General features: G+C 43.8%; 1 protein-coding gene across 1 annotated transcript; it reads left to right on the top strand.

Moving 5' to 3' along the window:
* Positions 1-27,290, top strand: cemip2 (cell migration inducing hyaluronidase 2). Its single transcript, XM_080499278.1, has 24 exons — positions 1-228; positions 4,481-4,832; positions 4,998-5,138; positions 5,295-5,862; positions 8,835-9,004; positions 9,601-9,792; positions 10,988-11,157; positions 12,547-12,759; positions 13,414-13,619; positions 14,449-14,518; positions 15,185-15,313; positions 16,807-16,895; positions 18,181-18,312; positions 18,784-18,819; positions 19,077-19,232; positions 20,671-20,848; positions 21,765-21,980; positions 22,077-22,288; positions 22,455-22,637; positions 22,776-22,995; positions 23,070-23,171; positions 23,300-23,445; positions 23,618-23,724; positions 23,811-27,290. The coding sequence occupies exons 2-24, from the start codon at positions 4,499-4,501 to the stop codon at positions 24,008-24,010; spliced, it is 4,170 nt and encodes a 1,389-aa protein (XP_080355404.1). The 5' UTR covers positions 1-228; positions 4,481-4,498; the 3' UTR covers positions 24,011-27,290.

Genomic DNA, 27,290 nt, shown 5'->3' with positions numbered 1-27,290 from the left:
GCTGACCGACGGACGAACGACAGCCTACAGCAGTAAAAAAAGAAAAAAGAAAGAAAAAAGTCCACCATGTGAAAAAAGATATATAAAGGGGGACGCGTAAAACCGCAAAGTTGCAAGGGTTCAACCTTGTGTTCGTCGTCCAGCGGCCGCGGGTCGGTGTATCTTGAAGCGGACTCGGTGGAGAGCGGATGGACAGAGCCGCAGCGGAGCAGGACAGTCTCACCGACGGTACGTATACTCACCGTCCGTCCGTTTACACGGTATCCGTGTGTGTGTGTGTGTGTGTGTGTGTGTGTGTGTGTGTCAGCCTGCTGGGGGGTGAATCAGCGCTCAACGGGGGCAGCCTCTCAGTTCGCGCTTTCACCCCCATGTCGCCCCGCGTGGTGAAAATGGTCACTTTATTGAGCTAAACTAAGCGTTTTAAATACCGCGCGAGGGCCACCGTCACTTTAAGGACGTGTGTCACGCGCCCTTCAGGCAGAATCGGGGGATAAAGAGGTGTAGTGTTCCGTGGGGTGGGCTAAACAAACTCCTAAATCAGTAATAAAGCATCGTCTTGTCCAACGAGTGTTCTTCGGGTCTCTTTCTGCTCTCCTGTGGGTTTGGTTTGTCTAATGAAGGAAACACATGGTTCCCTCACTGTGTGTCACCCTGACAGTGAGCGTGGACCCCCGGACTGTGGGAGCTGAACAAATCCGGTGCTGCCTCCCCCCCTACATCTGGTACATCATCAGTAGCTCTCAAATCAGGAAAATGTGAGGGGTGAAGGGAGGAGACCCTGGTTGTTAAGAAACATTGTCCACAGATCCTGTCATCAGACTCATTTCCAGACCCTGATCCGGTCTTTAAAGGAGGAAAACTTGGTTCTGACAGGTCAGATAGTAGCAGGGGAGCTGGACTGGATCTCCCTTTTAAGGTGAGGAATGTGAATAAAAACACCGAGATGGGATTATAAAGACTGATGCCCAGGAGATCAGCGCATCACAAGGTTCTCACTGAGGAGAGGAGAACATGAGTCACATTTGATGTTTTACAGCCACACAAAGGTTCCAGATACCGTAGACTCTTAACAACTATCATTCTATTATGTTGCCTGCTTGGGTTCATTTAACAAAATTAAGATTGTTCTTACCTGTTTTTATTATTCACCCATCTTCAATAATACTATATCCAACTTCGGGTGGTATCGTGGCCTGCAGTAAATTCCAGCTGGCCAGGGTACATCCGGGACAGATTGCCACTGTCGAAGAGAGACAAACAACCACAGACAATTACACCGAATGGCAATTTTACAGCCGCTTATCGTCCGCAAACGTGGTTTTCTTACTGTTTTTAGAAACTGGAGTATGTTGAAAAATTGCATGCAGAAACAAGTCAGAGAACAGCAAACTCCACGTCAGAACTGGATATATGATTACTCCTTATTTTCTTGTTTATCTATCTCGGACATAGCCAAACTCCGATAATTCAATATACCACTGCTGGGCTGCTAATTTACTTTATTCTACTAACTTTTAAGGCAGCTCAAAACATAACCTGAGATCCTCTAACAGATTTCTCTTCGCTGTATTCAGGACAAGAATGAAAACCAAGGGTGTTTCTGTCAGAGCCCCGTCACTGTGGAAGGACATGCCACAGATAATCCGACTTCCTTTTCTCTTTCGAAACGCTCTTGAAAACACTTTTTGAATGTGTTGTTTTTTTTCCAAGTAGCAATATTCTATTTTTAATTGCATAGTGTTGCTTTACAAAACATTTATGCATCATCTTAAGTCTGTTTTTCTTTCATGTGAAACACTCTGGCTTTGTTTTCAAAAGTTTAAAGATGTCACTTTTATTCTTGATATGATTTCTCCATCCAGCCACATTGTGTATCATTGAGGGGCCGAAGCTTATCCCACAGAAAGGCAGAGTACATATCACGCCACAAGGACAAAACAAACATGCCAAAGAAGTAAATTGTGCCTTTTTAAGTGTAAACAGTGCCACTACCACCATCATTTACTGATATCACATCCATCCATTCATTCATGATTATACAGGCCGGAGTCCTTGGGGCTCACACAGTGTTCAGAACAATGATTCTGAAAATCTAAGGCACAACATTGTCAAATATGAGCATGGCGAAGCAGTAAATCCTAACTCCGAGGTGTAATTAGTGCCACCACGGGCTGCAGGGTCGTCTTGCTGTGACGCAAGGAACAATTCTGGGCTTGAATGTTTTCTCAGCAAGTCTGGTGCTCTGGATTTCTTCCCACAAAGGTATCTTAATTGGATCAGCAGTGACTCTGAATCCCCCGGTGTGGACGTTTACGCTTCCAGAGTTTTGATCTTCTTGTGTGATGGACAGGCCACTGGTCTTAAGTTGTGTGTCTGTTGACCTACAATACATGTCAACGGAGTGTGAAAGAAGCCAGGGAGGTATGTAACAGAACATGCAAACTCCACACACTTCTTTGGACTCTTTGCTGTGAGACCCACCGTTGGTATCATTTAATTACTGTGTCACTGACGGGTGGAATGACACCACACAATCTAATGATTCAGAGAGAATGTTTGGAGTATCACTATAATAATCGCACACCTTTGTAGAATAAATAAAGGAATGATTCAGAGTTTGTTTGAATCACACTGCTTCATCTCCTTGTGGATCCTGACGATGGCTGAACATCTATTCAGAAAGACGGTTTTCAGAAGAACTCAAACTTTGCCATCTTCCTTTTTTTTCTTTCAGAATATCAGATCACTCTTTGTGAAATTGTATATAATATAAAGACATCTTGTTTTGGTAAATTCACTGATCAGTTCAGCTTTTACTAATGTCATTTCCACTTATTGGAACAGGCATCCACAAACCATCTGCTGAAGTCATTAATTTAATATCCACAACCTTTCCCATCATTCATAGTTGATGATCTCACAAACGTAATGAACCCCATTTGTATTAGTCTGCGTTTCTTCTCAGAAACAGAAAATCCCTCATTTTTCTCACTGATTTGACTCGGGAGCGGCCAGAAAGTGAAAAATTGAAAAACGTATGGCGTGCTCTCCACGCCTTCCTGGATGAGAGTTGAGATTTGAAGTTGGATGGAGAATGAGCCGCTTCAAAGTGGAATGGGATAATTCAAGCTGAAGTGGGTGGACCGGCTGCTGTTAAACCCAGTTTACTTTGCGGCCCGTCTAAATGACTGAAGCCTTGTTGACTTGTCCTCGACGGCACAGTGCTTTGTTTACCAGTTGAACAGCTCTGTTGTTGCTCCGGGCTGAAATAATGGCAAATGGGAGACAATGGTGGTTATGTGTGTACGTGTCTGTGGGTTGTCACATTGTTTCTTGTGTGAAATTCTTATACAAACCTTTGATGCTTTAAAGCATAAAAATGATCATTTTGAGTTTCTCCTTGATTTAACAGTGCGTGGCGTTGACAACTGTCGCAGCCTTGCCCTTTAAAAAAAAAAAAAAAAAAATGTGGTCATCCTTTGCGTCATATGGTCAAAATCCGAAGTGTAAAATGAAGTTTTAAGAGCAACCAGCATGCTGTGGTGGCTTTACTCTGGGGTGTTTCTGTGTGAGAAAAGTGCAGTTTAAGCCCTTTTTTTTGCTCTACACTGTCATTTCCTGTACCCCTGTGTGTTTGTGTGTGCAGGTGTATGACCTCTTCCTCTCATGGCGCAGAACTATTTCACTTTTGGGGAGGATAAAATAAAATCCCCCCCCCATCACGTAAATTCCATTTCATTGGGAAGAAGTTAATTCAAGGTTAGTTAAGTTTAATCATCTTGAGGAAAGGGATTTATGTCGATCTAATGTCTTCTGAAGAACAAAAATAAGCTGCGTGTGAGAGAGAGAGAGAGAGAGACCATGGCTGCAGTTGTTTTAATGCTCCTTTCTCAGTTTGTGTGAAATAAATGGAGCAACAACCCGGAGCTCCAGCGCTCTCCTCCTTCTCTACTGTAATTGGTGCCATCTGTTTTGGCTTGCCCTAACATCGTCTGAGGAATGTTGCGATCCATTATTCACAAGCTTTTTCGTTACTGTGGACAAAAGCAGCCAATGTCACTTCTGTTCAGGCCAAGCCAGCCGGGGGATAAGTGGACCTCCTGGAGGACTAGATTAATAGTCTGTTAAAGCCCCGCTGTTCCGGTCCTTTACCTGGAAGTCCAGGACTGAGGTGCCCGGTGCGTTTTTTTGCCAGTTTTCCCAGAATCAGGCCGTCGCCTCCTACTGTTTTAAACCTACTTTATGGGACTTCCTCCACTTTGACTTCTCCTGTCACAACTTGTTTTTAGGCACTTTGTTATTTCTTCCCTGAACACTTATTTCACAACTGTGCCTTTGTTGTACATATGTGCCTATAAGTGTGCAAGAAAATGCAAATATCTATTCTGGTAAAACATTTTTTTGGTGCGATAACAAACGTTTTGTTCACACACAATCTGCATTTTTTTTTTTTTTGTGTGCCTGTTTCCTCTCTGCACAGGTAGCAGACGCGTATACCATGCCGACAAGTGATGGCCCCACTCGCTTCCCCGTCTTTGTGGCTCCGCCTCACGGCCACCACGCAAGGTGCCCGGGTTACGTTCCCGGGCGGGTGGCTCCCGTGCGCTCGCCGCCGCCCGCCAAAGCTCCACCGCCTCCACCCATAAAACCCCACGGTCCGCGAGCGGCACAACAAACCACGTTCAGCGTGTCGGAGGAGAACCAGCGCCGGGAGCGTGCGCAGAGACTCCAGCAAAGGAAAAACACCCTGATTTGCTGCGGGGTGTCGTTGGGCGCATTCTTCTTCACGCTCATCCTCGTCCTTAGTCTCCGAAGTGGACACGTGTTCGACGGTTAGTGTTATGAGTTGGTGATACAAAGTTCTTCGTGTGATCCAACGCCTCTGCATTTGTTACATGCATGTTCTGGGCCTCCTGTGTGTGTGTGTGTATCTATATATATATATGTATATATTTCTGTAAGCCTGATATTCTCAGACTCGTCACTGATCTTTACAGAAAATTGTCCAGACCATAACCCATCACTAAGTAGCTGGAGTCCAGGTCACCAACCGGAGAAGGCTGTTGTTGTGAGGAGGGGAAACCTGTTCAGGCTGGATGCTTCGGCGACCTTCCTCTCACTTACCATCCAGTCTGGAGGTAAACATGTCAACCAGTTGGAGTCATCGTCATGCTCGAGCATTCATTTACTTAACAGATTGGGTTCGGTTTAGGATATTTTTCATCCAAAATCGAGCACGCAAGCATTCAGGTCTTTTTTTTTTTTTTTTTTTTGCTTCTTTTTCCTTTTCACAGGTCAGGTTGCTTTTGCAGACAACGCCGATGGTTCTAAAAACATCACTTTGAGAACACATCACATCCTCATAGAAGAAGGGGCAGCCCTTCATATCGGTTCGCCCAAATGTCGCTACCGGTCTCGCGCTACCATCGTTCTCCTCGGCCGTTCAGACGACAAGGCCGTTCCCCAGGTGCCCGGCTTCGGCCGAAAGTTCATTGGCATCAAGGGCGGAGGAACTCTGGAGCTGCATGGTACCGAGACCGTCTCCTGGTCTCTGCTCACTCGGAGCCTCCCGGCCTCCGGGCTCGCCACGGGGGGCTACGCCTTCCAGCGGAACTTCAGCCGAGGCATTAACCTGCGCGTGGTGGACCAGGACACGGCCGCCGTGCTGTTCACCGAGCGCTACGACACGCACGAGTCCCGAAATGACAGTCGGCGACTCTCACAGCTGCTGCGCTCCCTGCCGGCGGGCCGCATCGTCACTCTGGCCGTTGGAGACTCGGCTGTCAAAAGTCTCCTGGACGAAACAAAGAAGGCCATTGAAGAGAAACTGGGCAGCAGTTTTGTCTACGATCTCAAGTACAGGTAAAAACACTGCTGCTTTGTGAATTAAAGAGATGCTGTAAGAACCTGTAAATTGTACATTTTGCACATTAGATACAAATAAAAGCATGACGGATCATTTCTGTCGGAGGGTGGGTGGGGTGGGGTTTTGTTAAATTTCTACCTAATAAAGGTAGGAATAAATAGAGGTTGTATGCAGGTCCGTTATATAGGCCTGCCCTCGTTGAAAACACAAATTCGTCTCATCTTTACAGGCAGTTGGGTATTACCGGGTTAACAAGGTGCTGGAAACATTTCTACGATTTCATTTTGTTTGACAACAATTGCTGCTGTCTTATTGAATATTGTGAATCTCATTTTCCAGTACATCTCAAAAGTGCTGTATAATCATGAGATCTGACTGGAGAGGTTTATTTTCAGTCCATTGATGTTGACTACCAAGGTTTTGTTTGTGAGATTGCTTGTGGCATTTAAACAAGACTCATTTGAGTCCCCCCCCCCCCCCCCCCCCCCCGCCTTCTTCTGCCGCAGTCCAGCTCCTACCGAGGTTCAACAGTTAGTCTTCTGCGTGCCTTGGTTATGACAAATTGTTATTTGATCTGTATTTATGTCATCTTAAACCTTTATGACAGTCTCCCTTGTGGACTTGCATGATTATGGCGATGTTGCCAAGAGAACATATGCTCACTGGATTTGTCTTTGAGTTGATTTTTAACTTTGTGAACTGGAGTCATGGTTATGTTCATCAGACCAGCCCAACAACTATCCTGTCTTCGAAGTCAGCGGACTGACATTTTCTCCTTCATTTTGATGCCGTGCCTTAATAGAATAGCCTGGGTTCTTATGCCTTTGGCTGATTAGGTGTTGGTGTTGGGAGCAGTTGAGCTGCGTTGCGACAGCTGAACGTGACGGTGCCCTTGGCTCAGAGGTGTTGCGACATATGCCAGCATTCTTTGTGCCTTTTGTGTTGCTCCTCCGTGGCGTGTTGACTGTGCAAGTCTCTGGGATCGTTTTGTTTATTCTCGGTCTCCCGGGCCCGATAAAGAAAGTTATTGTGTTTTTTTGTTTAAGAGTTTAAGTAAACCCTCTCAACTTTGAAGTCTCAATACGCGGACTGACAACGCCAGCATGTCGCTCAGGGTCCACCCTCTCTGGAAAGTTATTCTATTTCCTGTTTGTCTTTTGCTTCCACTATATCGTGCTCCACCAGAGAGGAAGCGCGCACAGGATAATGGGTCACAGTTTCCAGGATTTGCGCAAAATGTGACAGTTCAGGTTTAATTTCCCCACACGCTGTTTCCTTCAAAAGAACATAAAGCACACATTTCGTACAGGGTGCGGTCTTTGTCACAAAAGGACAGCTCCGGGTCTTGATGATGCATGACATTTAATATCCCGCATCTAAAACACACGTACAGTTTGTGCCACTTTGACACTTTTGTTCACCGACAGGGTTTCTCAGTTGACAAACCGTTACTGAGCCAAATTTTCTGGTGTCACATTTCACCTTTGTGAGAGAATGCCAAGGCAACACAGGGGCTCTCAAACAAATCCCTTCAGATCCACAGCAGAGCGGTATAAACGATTCAGACGATGGCGTCCTGTGTGTGCGCGTGGGCTCACTGGAGCTTACACCAATAAGTTAACTTTGTCCACTTTCCTCCAATCTCAGCTTCATGCGGATTTGCCTGCGGTTGGAGGAACGCGTGTATTTATGAGACAGGAAGCAGTTAAACGTCTCGTTAAAGTCACACTATGGCAAGTTCAGCAGCGGAGACGTTTGACCTGTACGCGTGAGCATGAAGACAAAGTGTAAATTAGTTGATGCCATGGTGTGAAGCGGCAGTGAATATTCCCGGAAAATGTAAATGACAAACAGTAGTGCATGTTTGTTTTTGATTTTTGTGGGTGTAGCGACCTTCCAACTTCAAAAGAGAACTGGAAAACAAAAGAACAACCTGCAGCGTTGCACAAAAAAAATCCCTGAAATTCCCAAAGTCGATTTAGTTTGCGTCAACGAATCTTCCCGACACGAGTACACAAATGTCTTGGCTGTTGCCTCGTGCCTATTGACCCCGCTGGCTTTAATCATTGTCTCTCTGGAGAGGCCCTCACACGTGCATAAACATACTTTCATCCTGGTCTATGGTGGTCTTTCTAAATCCCCTCTGGCCTTCGCACAATTGCTTTTCCCGTCACACAATGAAGTCGTTAAAGGTCAATAAACATCAAATAAAGGATGTGGCTGAAAAAAAAAACCTCTTACTGATTTCCTCTTTGTGTCACATATTTCATTTGTTTTTTTTTCTTGGTTGGATCTGTGGAGATACACGGACCGCACATTAGAACCCTGAAGTGGCCTTTCCTGTTTTCGTGCAGCAGAACAACTTGCAGAAAATCCCAACGTCTTCCAACTACTGTACCCACAAGCAGTCCCTCTCGAAAAGCTCAAAACATCTTGGGCTTCGAGTTGCAGTGTGCCGTCCAGCTCACATCACACGCCCTCCGATGCACGCCTCGCTCCAGTCACCATCCACACCCTCAAGCTTCCCTGTTGGAATGATTGCAGACTCTCCTCATTCAAATCATAGCAATCTTAATCAGAAGTTATTTTCTTGACATTCCCTCATCGCAAAACTGTCAGAAGGGAGGATTTGGGAGAAAAGACGGATATTTTTTCCAGACACTATGAATCAACTGTCTGCCGATTGTAATCTGCTGTCTATTGTCCCGCAGAAGGAATCTGACACATCTTGATGCTGATACCTGATAGGAAAACACACAAAAAAGTTTATTCTTGTTAAACGCATGTTAAGTCGCATGTCGTGTTGCTGGGGATGTTGGGGAAAGTAGTGCTCCCCCCCCCCCCCCCCCCAACAAGTGATGGGATTGAAATCCCAGTGTCAAACCATTTGAACTCCTCTCACTTTGATGTGCCCACGACCATTTTTTCATACATTTTTTTTTCCCCCCCATCCCTCTGATCTCTACAGGCAGGCATGGGCTTTGGTCTCTGTGGTTGGAGGCGGCAACACGTCATGTTCAGAGGACGTCCGGGAACACGAAAACCACGACACAGGTGGGAGAGCTGTGGCAAGACGCAACTTCACCACCGTGGACGGAGTCGGCTTCACTGTCACTGCCTACAGCGAGTGGAAAAATGGTGAGAATCAGTTTTGTGACGGAAGCGGCTCAATATCATGCATGGTTAAAAGTTGACAGAAATTTTAAAAATTGAGTTGCAGACAGTGTGTCTAATACATGTCGTCATTCTGCGTGGGTCGTCTGTCTTGGAGGCAGTGTAGGTCATCTCAACTGTTTCCCTCCAGACCTCCTTTCAAAGACGATTTATGCTTATTAATGGCCGTTCAGTTAGTGAACTGTTGAACACAAGACAAGCTCAAGCTGACTTCACTGGACAGTTGGATGAACACATTCACTGTAAGCTGTTAGATTTATTTATTTTTTATTGCAGTTAATTGTCCATCATCCCATTTGTGTATCTTTCCATCTGCTGAGTGTCAGGAATTCATTATGTAGGGGTGTTCAGCCCGCGACCCGGCCCCGGATAAGCGGCGGACAATGGATGGATGGTTTAGCCTCATTTGTTATGAAGAAAAAAGGGAATAACTTTTGATGGCTCCCTGGAAAAAAAGGGACTTTGCATTGCGTCTGTCATTGGAAACGGTATGATACATGTTTACTTCATTAGATTTCCTTTGACATAAGTTACACCCCCCCCCCCCCCCCCCCCCCCAGGCTTCCCCATCTCAGGCTTCCAGGTGGACGCTGTGGACCAGGTGGTGCTAAATCTGCAAGATGAAGTGCAACAGACCTGGCGACCAGGGGACAACATTGTAATTGCCAGTACAGATTACTCTATGCACCAAGCAGAAGAGTTTAGCCTGCTGCCCTGCCCCCACTGCACCAGCAGACAGGTCAGGATACAAGGTGAGACTGGATATATTGATTTATTACATTTATTTTTATAGATTTATTCTTAATATTTATAGTGCGTTTTCACTGCCTTATTTAGAGCCCATTTACCACGTGCACACTCAAAAGCAGGAGACTGAGCCATCAACACGAAGGTTTGCGCTACCATCTGAGCCGTAGCCTCCCCAATACATCTGATTTCTTTAGACACATACTAGTGGCGATATGGGCGGGGTTTGTCTTTTGGAAGTCGACTCTTGTGTCTAGTATGAGCTGCAGCCAGTTTGAGTTTTTGCATCAAAACCACTGTGTTTTGAAATTCGGGATTTGATTCTCAGCGAAAGCCCAGCTCATGTCATTTTTTTAATCATATTAATCGATGGATAAAGGTTAAAATTTTATTAACTTGTCAAATGTGTAGTGATCTGTATAGAAAGGTCTTTGTGTGCTTGGTGAACATATAAATAATATACAAGTTTGAAATGTCGCTTTTCGAATTCTGTTCACTTCTTTATAGTCAATAAATGCATCCAGCAGATGTAGCGTTATTAATCCTGAGCGCCAGTGAGATCTCATTTCCTTTACAGCTGCTTTGCTGATGTCAGATTATTGGAGGAGCCACAAAAGAGAGTACCATATTATGTTTCAGGAGTCTTTTACCTACCACAAGCTTTCTCTTCTCAGTCTCCCACCAGCTTCTGCTTCCATAAAGTTCTGCTTGAATAATCTCTGCGTGACATTTGGCCCAACCCTCTGTCGGTAATGTTTCCTGATCTCATCTTTTTCTGTTATCAACAAAGACCAACTCCCTTCCTGGAGAGAAATGCGCAGTAGTAAGTGTGTGCCTGCCATGAGAAAACACTGAGCAGCTGGAGAAGCGTTATCACTGCGGGCAAGGATATGTTCTGCATTGCTGAAGAGCTGATTATTCCTGTGTTTCATATGCAGTTCATTACTTGCATTTACATTTCCGTGACTTTGGCTTGCTTGCTTCAGGGGTGTGGTTATGTCTTAATGTTCCTCTGGGTGTTGCTGAGCATACTTCCTGTGGTTGACAGTTGATGGCATGTGGTTTTCAGAAAATAAACCTGAACTTGGGTGACGCCACCTCAAAGAGGTTACTTCCAAATAAACCGCCATTTTTTTCTCGACTTAAATTGTGTGTCTATTGTCACATTTGACCGAGCGTCTGCTGCCGTGTGTTTCCCAGGGAGGCCTCAGTATAACCACGTCGGAGAGATCATAGATGGAGTCGACATGCGAGCTGAAGTGGCTCTGCTCTCCAGAAACATTCTCATTTATGGAGAAATGGAAAACTCCTGCTACGGAAACAACATGTGCCAGTTCTACAGCCACGACACCTTTGGAGGCCACATCCAGGTGTGTGTATGTGCTTGTGTGTGTAATGTAATACCACAGGTCCTTGTTTAGACTGCACTTTATGTCTGTGTTTGCTGATGGATGTTTCTCCCCATCCCGGCTTGACTTCACTTTCTCACTAAAGGTCACTCTGTCTGCAGTAATCCATTTGACAGAGTCCACGCTGCGAAGCCAGCGTGTGCATACATTCTATATTTATATGCCATGCTAAATGAGAGGGGTCATTCATGTTCCTACTTCAGTTTAGTCGAAGCTCTGTTCCCCGCATCGCTCACCCATTCTCTGACTCTGGATGTCAGCGTTTGCTGAATTTTGCCATTTTGAAACGGACACTAAAGATTTAAAAGGAAAAAAAAAACCCCACAGGGATGAAGGGAAGACAGATGAGAGCAGGAAGTGAAGCATCATATCCTCGCTGGATTACTTTGCTTGCCATATATTCATCTAGCCCACAATAATGTGGTTAATAATGGAAACCTTCCTTTCTTATTGGTGGAAAATACACATCAACATTCCTTAAGCCTTGTGTAACTGATGTACTGACCCCCTTTGGGTGAAATGATTTCTTCCACATTAGCAGTTTTTTGTGTTTTTGTTTTTTTAAACTTGTATAAATGTTGATATGTTTGCAACAAGGGGGGCATTCACTTATGTTTCACAACACCCTTTAAACTATTACCCAATCGAGATACAGAAACAGAATTTTTATTTTGTTCATTTTGCATACAGGGAATCATGCATATATACAGGATCTCAGGTAGATGCATTTCAGTTATGAAGCTTACCGGTGTTTAATATATGCTGTAAAAACACCGATTATTTGTATATGAGTGCTTCTGTAAGCGATAGAGAGATTGTGAGGGAGCTGGTCAGTAAGAGCTGTGTGTATCTGGGTTAGAGTTCCAGTTACAATCAGGGGATTGGCCAATACCCCCCCTAACACAAACCAGACCCAGTGGATTATGCCGTACCCACAAAAAGACCTCCTAGAGAGCATTGTACAGCATGTTTGTGTTGTATTATTCCTCGATGTTCATGTTTAACCGTTTTTCTGCCTGTTTCTGTGTGTTTGGATTTCGATTTGAGCTTCTATAAACCTCCTCCTCTTTTTGATCAACATCAGTGGTTTTGGGGCAGTTGGTTTAACTGGATCGTAACCCAGGGAATAACTGTAGACATAAACCTTGAACTTTTTATTGTTTTAACTCGGTTTACTTTTGAGGCATAAAAAAAACAAAACCCCCAGTGTTGCCCACCACAGAACCAGAGTGCCCTACTTGCGTTGTGTAATAAGTCATTGTTCTTGCTTTGTCGACTTGAAGAACTTGTCACTCATGGCTTTCGATCTACTTTCCACTCTCTGTGGTCTCTCGTCTCTGACATCGACAGATCCGTGCTAACTTCTCATCAGTTCATCTGTCCCACGTCGAGCTGAAAAACATGGGTCAGCAGCGGGAGAAAAGGCGCTACCCTCTCCACTTCCACATGTGTGGTGATGTTGACCAGAAGGGAGGCTACTGGGAGCCCACGTATGTGGACGGACTCGCCATACACCACTCGTTTTCCCGCTGCCTCACCATCCATGCCACCAACGGTCTGCTGGTAAGGGTGGAAACACACTCTCAAAACTAGTTTTTGATGTTTACGGTCTAAAATGTCTTGTGTGTGTATAGAACTAAAGGAGGAAATGTTTGCACAGACACTTCACCTAAACTAAAAAACTTTCTGTATATATCACCCTTTGTGATATTTGCCTTGCTGTCAATGGGATTTTTGAAACCTCCTGACATCAGATGCTCATGGCTAATGAGCATTTGTCCTTCAGACCATTTGATTGAAGAGGAAATGGAATTCATGTTTTTTTGTACAGCATTGTTTTTTATAATTCCTTTCTGACACGGTGGCTCTGAATTTTGTTTTCTTGTACCGCCTGTTTCCACTGGCGGAATAAAGCTGATTCTTAGGACAAAATATATTCAGGAATTCCAACTATTTGAGGAAATCAGGGACATCCTGCAGCTGGAACACACTGTGTTTTCCTTTAGGTTTTAATGATGCAGAGGTCGCCATACAAACGATATCCTTGCACTTTTCTTTACTGACATTGTTTTGTACATTTATCTAAATTACAATGTTCCTGGAAAAGAAGGCCAAGAAATCTCATGGATTTGTATTTCTTCTCCAGCCAAGAACTCTGCTTACGGTCCTTCTGTGCATATATTTATGACGTTTTCCTTCCTTTTGCTTTTGGCACAGGTGAAAAACACAGTTGGCTATGACACCTTGGGTCACTGCTTTTTCCTCGAGGACGGCATCGAGCAGCGCAACACTTTCTACCACAACCTTGGCTTGCTGACTCGGCCGGGGACACTGCTGCCCACCGATCGCAATGAAACCATGTGCACCAGCATCAAGGACAAAGTCTACCAGGGCTACACCCCCTCCCCGAGCACAGAGTGCAAGTAAGACAATGAGGAGGACAGTTTTAGTTACACATATGAGTGACATTTGGGGGGGAAAGAAAGGTTAGTTTCGCTATCGTCAAGAGTTATTAGTGGTCATTACGTTTGTATCGGTTAATTCTTCTTTCATTTGTCTGCTAGTCAAGTCTGCTAATAAAAGTCAGTCGTATTTCTGAGGCATTCTGCTCCAGAAGACCAATGAGTTATGTCAATTTTTATTTATGGCAACAAAGAAATAGAAACTATTCTTTATCATCCTTTAAACATAAAATACCTGTGACCGCCGAGGTCTTGTTAGGCACCATTAAGTACAAGACTTGACATTTAAAGGGGAAGTGATTTGTTCCCATCTTAAGCGTACCCCGACCAGTGTCGCTGTAAATCTTAACTGCGGGAGTTGTGTGAGAACACTGGTGAGATACTTTGTTTGAGAGAAAACAGATGGCCTATGCCTTTGCCAGTGAGATAGTGTGCTTGGTAATAGTGCGTGAGAGAGATATTTGCGGGATGGTTTTATCTATGCAATAACAACCTCTTGGCGTGTTTTAATGTCATAGTGGAAACAAGAAAAGTGGAAGAGGAAGACAGATAAGTCTCTTTTTGTGTGTGCGTATGTTGGCAGACACACACAGTTGTAGCAGTCGGGGGGGGGGTTGGTTATGTCAAAGAGGTGGATTATAAAGTAAATTTAGAAAGCTCACATGATTCTTTCATCTCTGTCATCCGCTTACGAGTCATTGTGTCTGATATAGTGAAGAGTTTGCCTTCAAATTTTTCTTTTTACCGTTTGTGTGTCTTTGTCTTTGTGTGCGGTGGGGTTGTTCTCCAGGGCAGTATCAACATTCTGGATCGCCAACCCCAATAACAACCTCATCAGCAATGCAGCTGCTGGTTCTCAGGTAATAACACCATAGTTATGTAAGAAAACTTGATTAAGGAAAAACCCGCCGCCAATAAGATAAATCTCAGAGTGACGTTGTTACCCGTTATTTATGCACATGTAGTTGCCTCGGCTTTGTTGTTCCTGAACGCCTAGATAATAAAAAAAAAAAGATGGCGGGTTTTCATGCTCATAACAAAGTGATCCATCAATAAAATTGGATTTAACAGGCCTTAGCATTTGATAGAAGAGTACAATAACATTGTAAGACCCCTAATATATGAAAGAGGATCTCTTGTCCCATCTCTTTTTCATTTCAGCACAAACAATGCACAGGTCCACAGGCGAGGCTTAGTTAGTGCCCTCCTTATTGGTAGGAAGTATTTGTGTGATATTTAGGTTGTCTGTCTATATCTAATGAACAGAGGTCTGTATTAAAGCCACTGAGCTCATAAGAACTCCTCCATCTGTTTTACTCTTGTGACATGACTTGACCAACATGGGAACAGTATGACAGCTCATCCTACTACCAGTAATAGTTTTTAGATTGAATTTCCTACCTCCTGCAGACTAAATGAATCGAGGCACATGTAATAAAAGTCGTGTTGTTGTTTTTTTGCAGTTACAATATGAATATTTGCAGTGTTGTTTATCACACTTCTCTCCGTTCGTCTTCCTATTTCAGGACGCAGGCATATGGTTTGTGTTCCACAGCTCTTCCACTGGAGACTCTCATGGGCTGGTACCAGAGACCAAGGCAGAGCTTACTCCTCTGGGGATTTTTTACAATAACCGTGTGCACTCCAACTTCAAGGTATTGGTAGTATTGCTTTTCAGCAGAATCTCTGCTCCACATATCATGTTGGCTTAATGTTAGCTGCCAGATAGTTGTGTTTTCCTTTTGTGCCCATGAACAGGAAACTATATAGTTTATTACTTGTAAATTATACTGTGCTCAAAATTGTGTGCTTTGTTTAATAGATCATAGCAGCAAGGAGACACACACACACACACACACACACGCACACACAGACACACACACATTATGTTTCAATACCATTGATTGATATTAGTTTACTGCAGACTTACTATGATGTCGGCTGTGACTATAATTTGCCTAACCTTCACCTTAACTATAGCACAACCTTGAAATATGATTTCATTTAATATGTATGTGATTTCCAATTAAGAATTAACTTTGTGATATATGGAAGAACAAGGCTCCACACACATTACTTCTTTGGCTTATGGGGGCAATACATTAACTCACATCCATTCTTTTGCAGACTTACTCAAAACTCTGCCATAACTACTACTTTCCTAACCTTAACTGTAATCTGATCTTGAAATAGTATTGTATATTCATCAGTCCGTCCGTCCATCCATCCATCCATCCATCCCACCACTTTATCACTCCATCCTCGCATTCAGATCCCAGCTGGCAATGTGTGAAAGCAGGGTACACACCTTGGAAGGTCACCAGTCCATTTATAAAAAGACAGCCAGTTTTTTTTTGTTTTTTTTAAAGAAAGAGACAAAGACAGCCTCACTCATTTAATTTAAACCAGCTGGAATTTTGGAGATCATTTCACAGGGAGAACATTCAAACTCTGCACAGGAAGGCCCTCAAGCTCGGATTCTGCCCCGTCGTTAAAGCAATGTCTTCTCCTGAAACTTTAAGATTCCAAGTCTCCATGGATCACTGTGCAATAAGCCGAGTGGTCCCCACCAGTATAGACAAAAAAGACACACATGCCAGTGTATTCCACAATGTATCAGTGTTGTGGAATGACAGACGTCGGGCAGGTGAACTGTGGGTTCTTTGTCCAGTTTGACCACAGCAGTCTCTCTTACAGAGGAAGGAGCCTTGAGCTTTCAGACTATACCTCGCCTATATACCGACTCAGAGCGCACATTTCCATATACACAACATGCACACGCACACGCACACACACAACCATAAGCAGATGTATTCCAAATTTTCTTCAATTTATTTTACAGCTTATATTGCAAGCACATTAAACTAATCTGCATGTTATGGAGTAAAAATGTGCATTGCACCTTCACACACATTCTAAAAACCCACAGTACCCCTCACAGCATTGAAACTCTGTTGAATCCTGCAACGCTGTTGAGCCAAATTTTAAATTTAGTACATTTATTATTGCCTCTGATACCACATTGTAAAATGCACTGGCGGACATGTTTATTCCGTTTCAACAGAAATAGACCTGTGGCATGTCCTCCGTCTCTTGAGTGTCGTATTAGAGAAAACTCTGTGCTTAAATTAAACTTTTGTCTTACTAGGCTGGGCTGTTCATTGACAAAGGAGTGAAAACCACCAATGCAAGTGCCGCCGACCACCGGGAATACCTGTGTCTGGATAACAATGCCAGGTCTGTATGTGTGCACAAGAGCTGTTTCTTTATTGAGAATCGTGTGTTGGTTCAACTGGTCACAGTGCAAGGAGTTTATTTTTAATTCTATTAATTTTAGGCACATCCTGCTTAGATTTAAATGTTATAAATAAACATTGAATCACAGCTTCCTGGTATTGCGCTTGTGTGTTTTTAAGTATCTTGTAACCGCTTTCAAAAAGCAATGTGGTGGTTTCCCATAGACATCATGGTGTTAAGTTACAGTGTGTAAATATTAAAGTATTTATGGTTTACCAATGTTTGTTTAATGCCACTGTCGATAACTGCGTGAATCACGTTATTTATCGCTTCCTGTTGTATATCTGTGAGAATATGCCCATCGACAGGGATAAATGATGGCTTCAGGGTGTGTTGCTGCATTTTAGTGGAAGGCCTGTCTAGTTTGTGTTGACAGAGAAAACAGGGCTTCACAGATAAAGTTTCCACTCTGCAGCTCCCTACCTAAATACAGCCCTCAACTCGCTGGAAAAAAAAAACCTTATGTGTCCACTGAGACTGCCGGCCGCGCTCCGTGTGTATCTGTGAGGGTACGAATGTGTGCAGAGGAACGGGGGGGAAGGATTTTTTAAATGTTACAAAATGTGTGCAGAGGAACTGCGAGAGAGGGAGATGTGTGTTGCGTGATTCTGTGGAGCTGCAGTAAAAAGATATCGGACAGTAATGGTTCCGAGGGCTTCATTCAGGTGCAAATTTCCCCCGGAGCAACATTTAGGTCCCCGGAAAGGATATTTCTGAAGCTAACGTGCAAGACGGGCCACCATTAGGCCAAGAAAAAGAGAACAAGCCTATTGAAGATTACAAAAGGAGAACCGAGCTTTATTCAGAGCTATAATGTCAACTTTGTACAAATGATGTTACACATTTGAATGTGGGTTTGGCAATTAAAAATAAATCATGACAATATGAGCTCCCATGGCCGATAAAAGCTTTTGTATTTAATAACCTTTTGTCTAATAATGTCACCCCTAGGATGCAGTATGGGAGGCACAGAGCGCCGCCTGCAGCCTCTAGAATTCAACTTTAGGGTTTTAAACTTTGAGCTTTTATACGAATTCTGTCTTCAGATTTATAGCATGATGATGTAATTCTGACATAATAATCTTTTGCGCATGTGATCCATATGAGGACCATATGTGCTGTGAAATTAGGGTGAAATAGGTTTGACCCTGTTTGGCTGAATACTTTAGTGCACCAGTGGAACACAACAGGACAGAAAAGTGAGTTTTGGCGCGTGTGTGTTCAGATTTCGACCACACCAGGATGCTGATCCCAGCCGTCCCCGTGTGGCCGCGGTCCTCGACACCCTGGTCTCCTTCAAGAACAACGACTTGGGAGCGTGGATCCGAGGCGGGGACATCGTCATCCAGAACTCCGGGTGAGGCGGCTCACAGACGGTGATTCAGCTCGTGTCAGCTTGGCGCTCGGCTCAGTCTGAAACAAAGTTTCAGCTGAGGGATGAAAGAATGGTGTTGTGTCAGTGCTTTGATGAGTCACGCCGGAAACACGACGTAACCCCCACTGCTGCGGTGACACCATCTACTTCTCGTTCCTCTTTTCCTTATGCGGAAAGTAACGTTTGACCAAAATCCAAGTTATTTCACTTCTAATGTTCAGTTTAACAGTTGAATTTCCACTGAAACATTGCGGAAAAATGCACAAATTTGCTTCGACCGAACTATTGGGTACTTCAAACACTCTCTCTGAGTGCTGGCTGGATGACAATAACTCATCTCAGTGTCTCTGAAAGAATATTGAAGCACTGCTGTCTGTTATAGAAAATGTCGTAATCTGTTGTGTACAGATTTCAGAAGATTTAACTTGTGATTCTTTGTTTTCCTCTGAATAGCTTTGCAGACAATGGAGTGGGATTGTCTTTTGCCAGGTGTGTACTCGCCTGATTCATTGTTCTCTCAATTATTATTTTTTCCCCATATTTGCACGCTGGCTGGAACGAGGCTCTGTGTGATTGATCGATACCGAGCTTAGAGTAGAAGTTTCGACATTTTTGTGGTGTGCTATCATCTCTCTCATGCTTGATATGTGTTTCTCCTGGCATCTTCACCCATATAAAAAGCATAAATAATCATGTTTACATGTGGACGATATATTATAGTGTGTTTTTATGGCGCTGTTCTTCAGCGATGGCAGCTACCCAAAGGATGAAGGTTCCAGCCAAGAGGTGACACAGTCCCTGTTTGTGGGTGAAAGTCGAAACAGGGGAACCAACGCAGGACAGAATAAATACTGGGGAGTCGGTGGAACCGATGCCAAAATGAGGACCCTGCCAAGAAACAGGTGAGGGGGGAGCAACTAGTAAGAGATAAATGTATGACTGAACTGAGGAAATCTATACTATGTGTGTGTGTGTGTGTGGGTGTGGGTGCGTGGAATTAAGGGGAAGAATTCCAAGTCAAACTGAGTTTTTTTTTCAGGATGCAGGAGGTGCCAAAATAAAAAATACGCTCGGGGGGGGGGGGAGTCAGCAAGGCAGAATCATGGAGTCCGATGGACAGATGAGGCTGTTTCACTGTGAAGGAAAGCTCAGTTCTGACTGTAGCTGGTTGCATCACCATCAGTTTAAGATTACCAGATGGTCTCACTGATAATAGCTTAAATTGGACTTCAGTTCACACCTCATGTTCTCATCCCAAATCTTAAGTTTCACGTCCCCACGGCGTCTCCTCGCTCTCGTCCACGGGCTCCTTTCCCATCTTTTCCTGTTCCAGATATCGTTGTACTGAGGGGAGAGCAACATCAACAAACAAGTGGCAAATGGCGTCTATATTTAACTTCATGAATCAGGCTGCTAGTTTGTGACCACTGTGTACAACTTTACAGCTGTTTTATAGGTTTTCTGACCGCACTGTGACATCTGGCTCCGTCGGTGTGTCTGGCGTCATTGTGCTCACTGCCACAGCTGCTGACATTTTTTTTTATTTTGCCAGAGATACGTCCACTAAATTATCCTGAGTCCAATTTTCCTTTTTGAGTGACATTAAATATTGTTGTTACATTTATTATAAAAACAAGGACAATCTCTGGAAATGAGTTGGACTTTGGGAAATAAGTGAGAAAATAATAATTCTTCTACACATGGTGTAAATGTAGTAATTATTTCATACTGTTAATGTTCAGCCATTTTAGCAAATATTTTTTCTGAATGAATTGCACTTTATAGGCTGGGCAGGGCTCATACCTGTGTCTTGTTAAAAAAAAAAAATCTTAAGTCCACACATTACTTATATTAATGAAGTCAAGGTCACCGATTTGTCACACAAATGCGGTAAAAGGTTATTGTGATTACATTGAATACGGTCAATGGAGCCCTTCTCACCCTCTGTTGTTCACGTCGTATCTTTAAAGTAAATAACCTTAACCGCACCTCATGGGTCAATCAGTGAACGTGTGAAACGTAAACATTGAACAAAACAACGTTTCTATGGGTGAAGGCAGGAGCAGGTTGCCAGTCCATCAGAGGGGACACACACACACACACACACACACACACACACACACACACACACACACACACACACACACACACACACACACACACACACACACACACACACACACACACACACACACACACACACACACAGAATGCCACTGAAGCGTATCTAATATACTATGGCTGTTATTTGTGTTGCATCCTTTACATTGGGAGTTTCCCATCATATTCCTTTTCTAAATAGTGTCTTTTGTTTATTTTTTGCGTTTCTCCTAATTACAGGACGTTTCCAATCCGAGGTTTCCAGATCTATGATGGGCCTGTGCGGCTCACACAGAGTACATTTCGGGGATTTGTCCCCACGCCGGAGCGCTACACCAGCGCCGTGGGATTCAACTTAAAGAACACCTGGCAGCTTAACCCACGAAACAACCTGTCACAGCTCAGCTTTCACTCCACTGTGAGTAAACACACATGTTTACATCGGATGTTATCCTGCCTTGAACACTTTCAAGACCATAATGTCTTTTTAATGCATGTCTACTGTTTCAAAAGTCACTGAACTGGGAAACCCCCTCCCCCCCAAATAAAACCTTCTGTTGTGTATTTGAATGTGTCATGTTTTATTGGACTCCTCCTATAATGATGTATTATTGGTTTATAAGCAAGTGACCATTTACAGCCTTTCTTTTGGGCTATTTGATGTGGTTTAAGTGACATTTTCGGTTCCTCCCATGCGAGTCCAGCCGCCCTGTTTTCAATCGTTCATTTGGAGTCCGCTGTTTTGATGGGTTACTCTTTTTTATTTATTCATCTGTTTCTTCTTTGTTTGTTGTTTTTGTAACCATTTAGATTCCTTACTGTTATGACTGTACTCACACACACTCTTGTCACTTTTTATTGTTTGTATATTCTCGCCCATGTACTGTTTTTCTACACTTTTTCTTTTTTCTTTTTTAATCTGCTCAGTTGTATTGCATCAGATCAGAATAATGTCTGAATTGAAGTTGGGATTTCTTTCTGGCGGACAGAACAAAGTAAAAGAAATGAAAAGTCTCTCTTCAGAGTTAATTTTAAAAAGAAATCACTACTGCCCTCTGGTGGTGGCATCATATGAGTGAACCGTTTCTTAAACGTTAACCTTTCCACACTGTGGAGCAGGTGAGCAATTATGGGAACTATAGCAACTAATTAAATTTAACTACGAATTCTGTGTGTTCACTTTTAATGCTTCTGTTGTATCATTTACACCTGCAGATATACTCATTATTGCTGTAGTTTAGACTAATTCCAACTGATATGTACTTAAAATCACCACACACCAGTTTCAAAAGGTATTGCCATAGCTTTTAATTCACACTCTTTGATGTCGTCAGGTGGGCCTGAAAGCATTCTTTGGTCGCCCTGGACAGTGGTTTGAAGAGAACGATCTGGATGGCGACAAAAACTCCATCTTTCACGACGTGGACGGGTCCGTGACGGGATTCAGAGACACTTATGTTGGACGTGCTGATAATTACCTGATCCAGCATCCCAGCTGTGTGAAGCTGCCACAGTGGAGTGGAGTGACCTGCAGCGGCCGCTACTCTCAGGTACCGTAACCGGGTCGGCAGCTCCGCGTCGTTCTGAGCCTCTGATGTCTAACAGGCTTTCTCTCCCTGACCGTTCCGCTCCACAACTGCCTTCAGGTGTACATCCAGACGCAAGGAGCCCCGAGCCTGAGTTTATCCATCAGCAGAGACGAATACCCCGGCGCTCCTCTGTTACTGAGGGGCATAAACAGCCAGGGGGCGGCGTCACAGCAGTACCAGCCCGTGTTGATGATGAGCAAGAGTTACACTCTGCACTGGAGCGGCCCTGCGCCCAGAGAGGTCGTCCTCTCCCTGATTAACTTCGATAAGTGAGTAGCGAGAAGCTGGCGTGCGTGAGAGAGACCACTACTCTCTGTAAAAATCATTATTTGTTTTCATATCTTGTTGAACACATTGATCTCGTCTGTTTGTTTTTTTTTTGCCTGTTAGTATTGAGTGGTCCGGTGTAATGTCGCTCTGTTTCTTTCATGTCAGAGACGACTGGGTGCTGGTGGGACTTTGTTACCCGTCAGACACCACATTCCAGATCATGGCAGACATCAACGACCGGCAGAGCAACAGTTTTGATGACATCGTAGACTACGGCACAGCGTCGTCTCTCGCGCAGCTCGAGAAGAATCCCCAGGAAAGGAAATACTTCTTTGACCAGTCTGTTGGGTGAGTTTTAACAGTAACTCCCATCAACCTGTGACGATCGATTCTCTCACACTAATGACTGAAACACAATTCCAGTGCTTCAAATATGTTGCATCTCTCTGAGGACTCAAGAGTTCCTCCTCTTATTGTTACGCCCAGATTACTGTGGCTCTACCTCCGGGCCCGGCATGGCCGTGACAGCCACAGCTATTGTTCTGTAAAAGGCTGCGAAAGAGTGAAAGTCATGGCAACGACCTCCTCCAGAGAGACGTGCAACTGTACGGGAAAAGCCTACCCCAAGTACTCCAAGACTCCGTCAGCCGCGGTGCCTATGCCAGCTCTGAACACGCAGCCCTGCAAAGGCTGCGGTGCCCAGCAGGTTTGTGTTTCACGTTGGAAGTGACAACCCCTCGAAACATGACCCACCTCGTCTGATCACAGTTTTTGTCTCAGCTTGTGTTTTCCAGTGAGCCGTGGACGTCCTACCTCCAGACACAAGTCAAGTCTCTCAGTCGCAAACAGGAGCAGAGTGGCGACGGCGCCTCCTTCATCACTGTGAGCGCATCAAGCAGCAAAAGCAAAATCAAATGTCTTTCCTATTGATGACATTTTTTTTGTTTTGGTTTATAATTAAAACATTTTTTTTGTTTTGGTTTATAATTAAAACATTTTTTCCCCGCCAGGTGAATGAAGTGACCATGTCCTTCTCGCAGCCTGGGTTTTTCCTGGTGTCGGTCGATGCCTGTACGGGAAAAGTCACGAAGAAGACCTCATTTTCCAAGATGGATGCCAAAATGGAACAGCACCTGAAAACGGGAATACCAAAGCGGTGAGCCAGGGAAACGAAACACAAAATACATGCAATGAGACGTTATGTGAACCAGTGTGGTGTGAACAGATGAGTCACATTGATGTCAATTCTTAGTTTCCTCTAGTTTTAGGGTGGGGAGCTGCACACATGACTTTTTAAGTGTATGATCTTGTTTGCTTTTTGGTTTCAGGTCAATAGTTCTCATTGCAACCCGAGGGCAGCCGGAAGGCCTCCCTGGTCTGTCACCATATCTGGTCTCCTTCGGTTTGGCCAAAGCCGCCGACCTGCACAGCAAAGGTGAGAAATACACTCTTATTGTTGGCTCTCGCAACGCTGTTCTGTTCCCTTCTCTCATGCTCTCACTGCCGCACCGTCTACCACAGAGAGTCTGGCACTTTGGGGCTTCCTGGGTGGTCCGGCACCTCCTCCGTGGGTTTCACTACAAGCCGGGCACGGGGAGGACTTCCTGGGGCTGCAGGAGCGCTACTTGCCCCTGGGCTTGGAGCTCTACGGCTGTTTGCCGCCTGCGGCTCCAACGCGCAAAGACCTGGAGCTTCTGAAAAAAGCCACGGGACAACAATAAGCAATGTGAAGTGCACAACTTACCTACTCAACAACTCTTGCACACAGTTACACAAACACACAGCCAGCTGATGAATGTGAACTGCTGAACCTTTAATTTATTTAACAGTGACAAAGATGTTTACTGATTTCACCTGGATCGAAGGTATTTTATTATGAACAGGGTGAATATTTTTGTGTGATTTCTGTGCGCGTGTGTGTGCGTGTGCGTGTGCGTGTGCGCGTGTGCGCGTGCGCGTGCGCGTGCGCGTGCGCGTGCGTGTGCGTGTGCGTGTGTGTGTGTGTGTGTGTGTGTGTGTGTGTGTGTGTGTGTGTGTGTGTGTGTGTGCGTGCGTGCGTGCGTGCGTGCGTGCGTGTGTGTGTGGAAATGTGTGTGCCTGTGTATGATTAGTTTGCCTTAGGGCCATTAAGTCAATGCACTTTTTCTTTCAGAGACACAACTTGCTTTCTCAGTGATCAAAAGGAGCTTTACAATAACCGAGTTGGTTTATCTTGTGCACCAGCGAAAACACGGCCACAGGAACCGGGCAAGATCTACCTAACAGTCTTATTTATTATGCATTGAAAATAGAGGCTGACTCACAAAGCAGAAGGTAATACATTACATCTGCACGTGCCAGAAGGAAATTATGGAAATAAATTACATTTTCCCTGAAATTAGACCGTGCTGGATGGGAACTGAAAATGAAACGAGATAGATTAGATACACTTGGGTCGAAAGGAAATTATGAAAATAAATGCCACAGTGTCTCAACAGCATGATTCCACAATTACAATGTACTGGGGGGGAAAAAAAAGAAGAAGAAAATGTGATGCGGGAGATGAGATTTGTGAAGGACTGGTCTCACTGGGCTGCAACAAATTGTTCCTGAAATTCACAAGAGAGTTTCCGAAATGTATGAGAACATTGGCAGGGGCTCGCAGTTCCCCTCCTGAATATGTCACTTCAAATTTGAACGTGTTCAAAAGATTTGCAAAAGGACCTTTGTTTCCATGTGCAAATTGCCTCATATTCTTCTCAGACATCTCGAACCTGAGAAATATCTTTTATGAGCTTCGGTTTGCTCAACCGGGGAAGAAGCTCCATATTTATGCAGTTAAAAAAAAAAAAGACAAGTTTTCATGCAAACGTAGGGCAGGTTGAAAAGTCAAAACAGGTGCTGTGCAAAAGTGGTGATGTCAAGTGAGTGTAGTACAAACGTAAATGTAGAGAATTCACGCAAACGTCAAGTGTCATCCAAACGCAGAATGAATATCAGCCAAATCAAAGTCAATGTTGCATATATGTCTGGATTTGAATTCAACATTTTTGCCACACCAGGAGTTGGTGTGAAAATTTATTTGCTTATTTCATTGCGTTTCAGTTTCAAATTGTTACTGCCCGGTGTGATAGGAGAGGAGCACAAACTTCTCTATTTTCTTGGTTGTGGCGTTGACGAGTCACATCTCGTCTTTTATACCAGAAAAAGTAATTTCATCACGGAAAAACATGACACACCCCCCCACGCCCACGAAAAAAAAAGTGCAGGACACTACTACTTTCCCCAAAAGATGTTGACACTCAGAAAATAATGTTAAGTGAACCTGGAATATAAGTGACTTAAAACAGTGTTTTTTTTTAACCTTACAGAAACAAGCCATATTCATGTCTCAGTGTTTTAGATGGTGATCTGGCCGTCTTGCCTTTCTAACACAAAAAATGCCATAAAGTGGTTCAGGCGTCACTGAACGTCATCAATGTGCAACAACTGAATCTCCAACTGGAAAACCTCCTCCGATCATCGTGCAGCTGTACAAGTTTAAGCACCTTTTTTTCCCCTTTTTTCTTAATGGATTCCTACCTGGACTTACTGGATCTTTGATCTCATGAGATTATTTATCGTTTCACAGCGAGCGTCTCAGTGAGTGCAGCACAAATTACTAATATTTAGCTTTTTTTTCCCTTTTTCTTAGTCAAACTGAATTGAATGTTTTACCTTTTGTCTGCCTCATTCACAATCCTCTCATTTACTTCATTGCCAAAAAGTGATATATTTACAGAATGCTTGTTTTTACTTGTTTTTTTTTGGTTTTTTTGTTATTCTTATTTTTTATCTTCACTGTACATCAGTGAGCAGTAAATGCAAATGCGTCTTCTAGCTGCTGTAATGTATGTGGCTTTAGGTTGACACTATGTAATCTGTTAATGGGTGTATGGATGTGAGCAGGGCTCCCCCACTGAGCAATGGTCATTTGTGACTGTGTGAGTTTATGACTGATGACGGGAGATGGAAGGAGGACAATCACCTTGTTGCCTTTTAACCACTCTACTGTTAAAAAGAGCAAAAGAGAAGAATAAAAATTCCCATCGCTTTTGTTCAATTGATGCCTTGGAGATGCAAAAACAAGACGTCTCCCCTTTTCTGTCATGAAAAATGAACTTTGTTAAAATGATCTTGAACTCTGTACATGTAATGGGATACAAAGTTGTCAATAACGGGCTTATTTGCTGTTTTTTTTTTTTGTTCTTTTTCTGGTCAGTTGATAAATAAGTAGGGGTTACGGGGTGATTGTTATAAAGATGCCAGTTTAATAAACACTTTTTATTTGTGGCTTTACCAAAACGAAATGAAGAAAGAAATCATTTTCTGGTGTGGCAGTATGGGCGGTACGGCGCAACGTTGGACAGATGTTGACGCTTGCAGCAGTTGTGCAGCTTCACCACGAGGGGGCAGTGTGGTATCTTTAGTGAACCTAAAAATCCATGTTAGCGTTTGGTCTGCCATGACGAAAGTAATTCAGTGCAGTGAATTGTGCGACTGTCCCTCAGGATCAAAATTTAAAACACACGCGGGGTCAACTTCAGCTCCCAGAGATCCTCACTTGTGTGAAAGATGGATGGATTGATGCTTAATTCACTACTTCTCTCACGAGCCTTAACCCTTTACCGATGACACCCTTGGAAACGATACAAGTATGCGGTTATAGAGAATGAACGGCATTGTAGGATATATTGATTAAAGAATAGCCAAACCCACCACACATTTTACACAACTCAACATAAAATACAAATATGTCATAATGTTGCTCCACACATCAGGAATTTACAGTATAGCAGAGTGAAATAAAAAGCCAAGTACTGTGTGCTATTGAGGCTTCACTGTGAAAAACAATAAATATGGGAACATTAAGAAGGGCCTCACAGTAAAATGAAAGTAAAAGTATTTACGAGAAGAATTGGAACGTTTGAAGGCCACAGGGAGTGATGGAACATCTCTTCTGATGGCCTGTGCAGCTCAGTG

Source organism: Blennius ocellaris (genome assembly GCF_963422515.1).
Source record: "Blennius ocellaris genome assembly, chromosome: 7".
Lineage (NCBI taxonomy): Eukaryota > Metazoa > Chordata > Actinopteri > Blenniiformes > Blenniidae > Blennius > Blennius ocellaris.
Note: the sequence above shows the minus strand (reverse complement) of the source record. Positions and strands in the feature narration are given on the sequence as shown.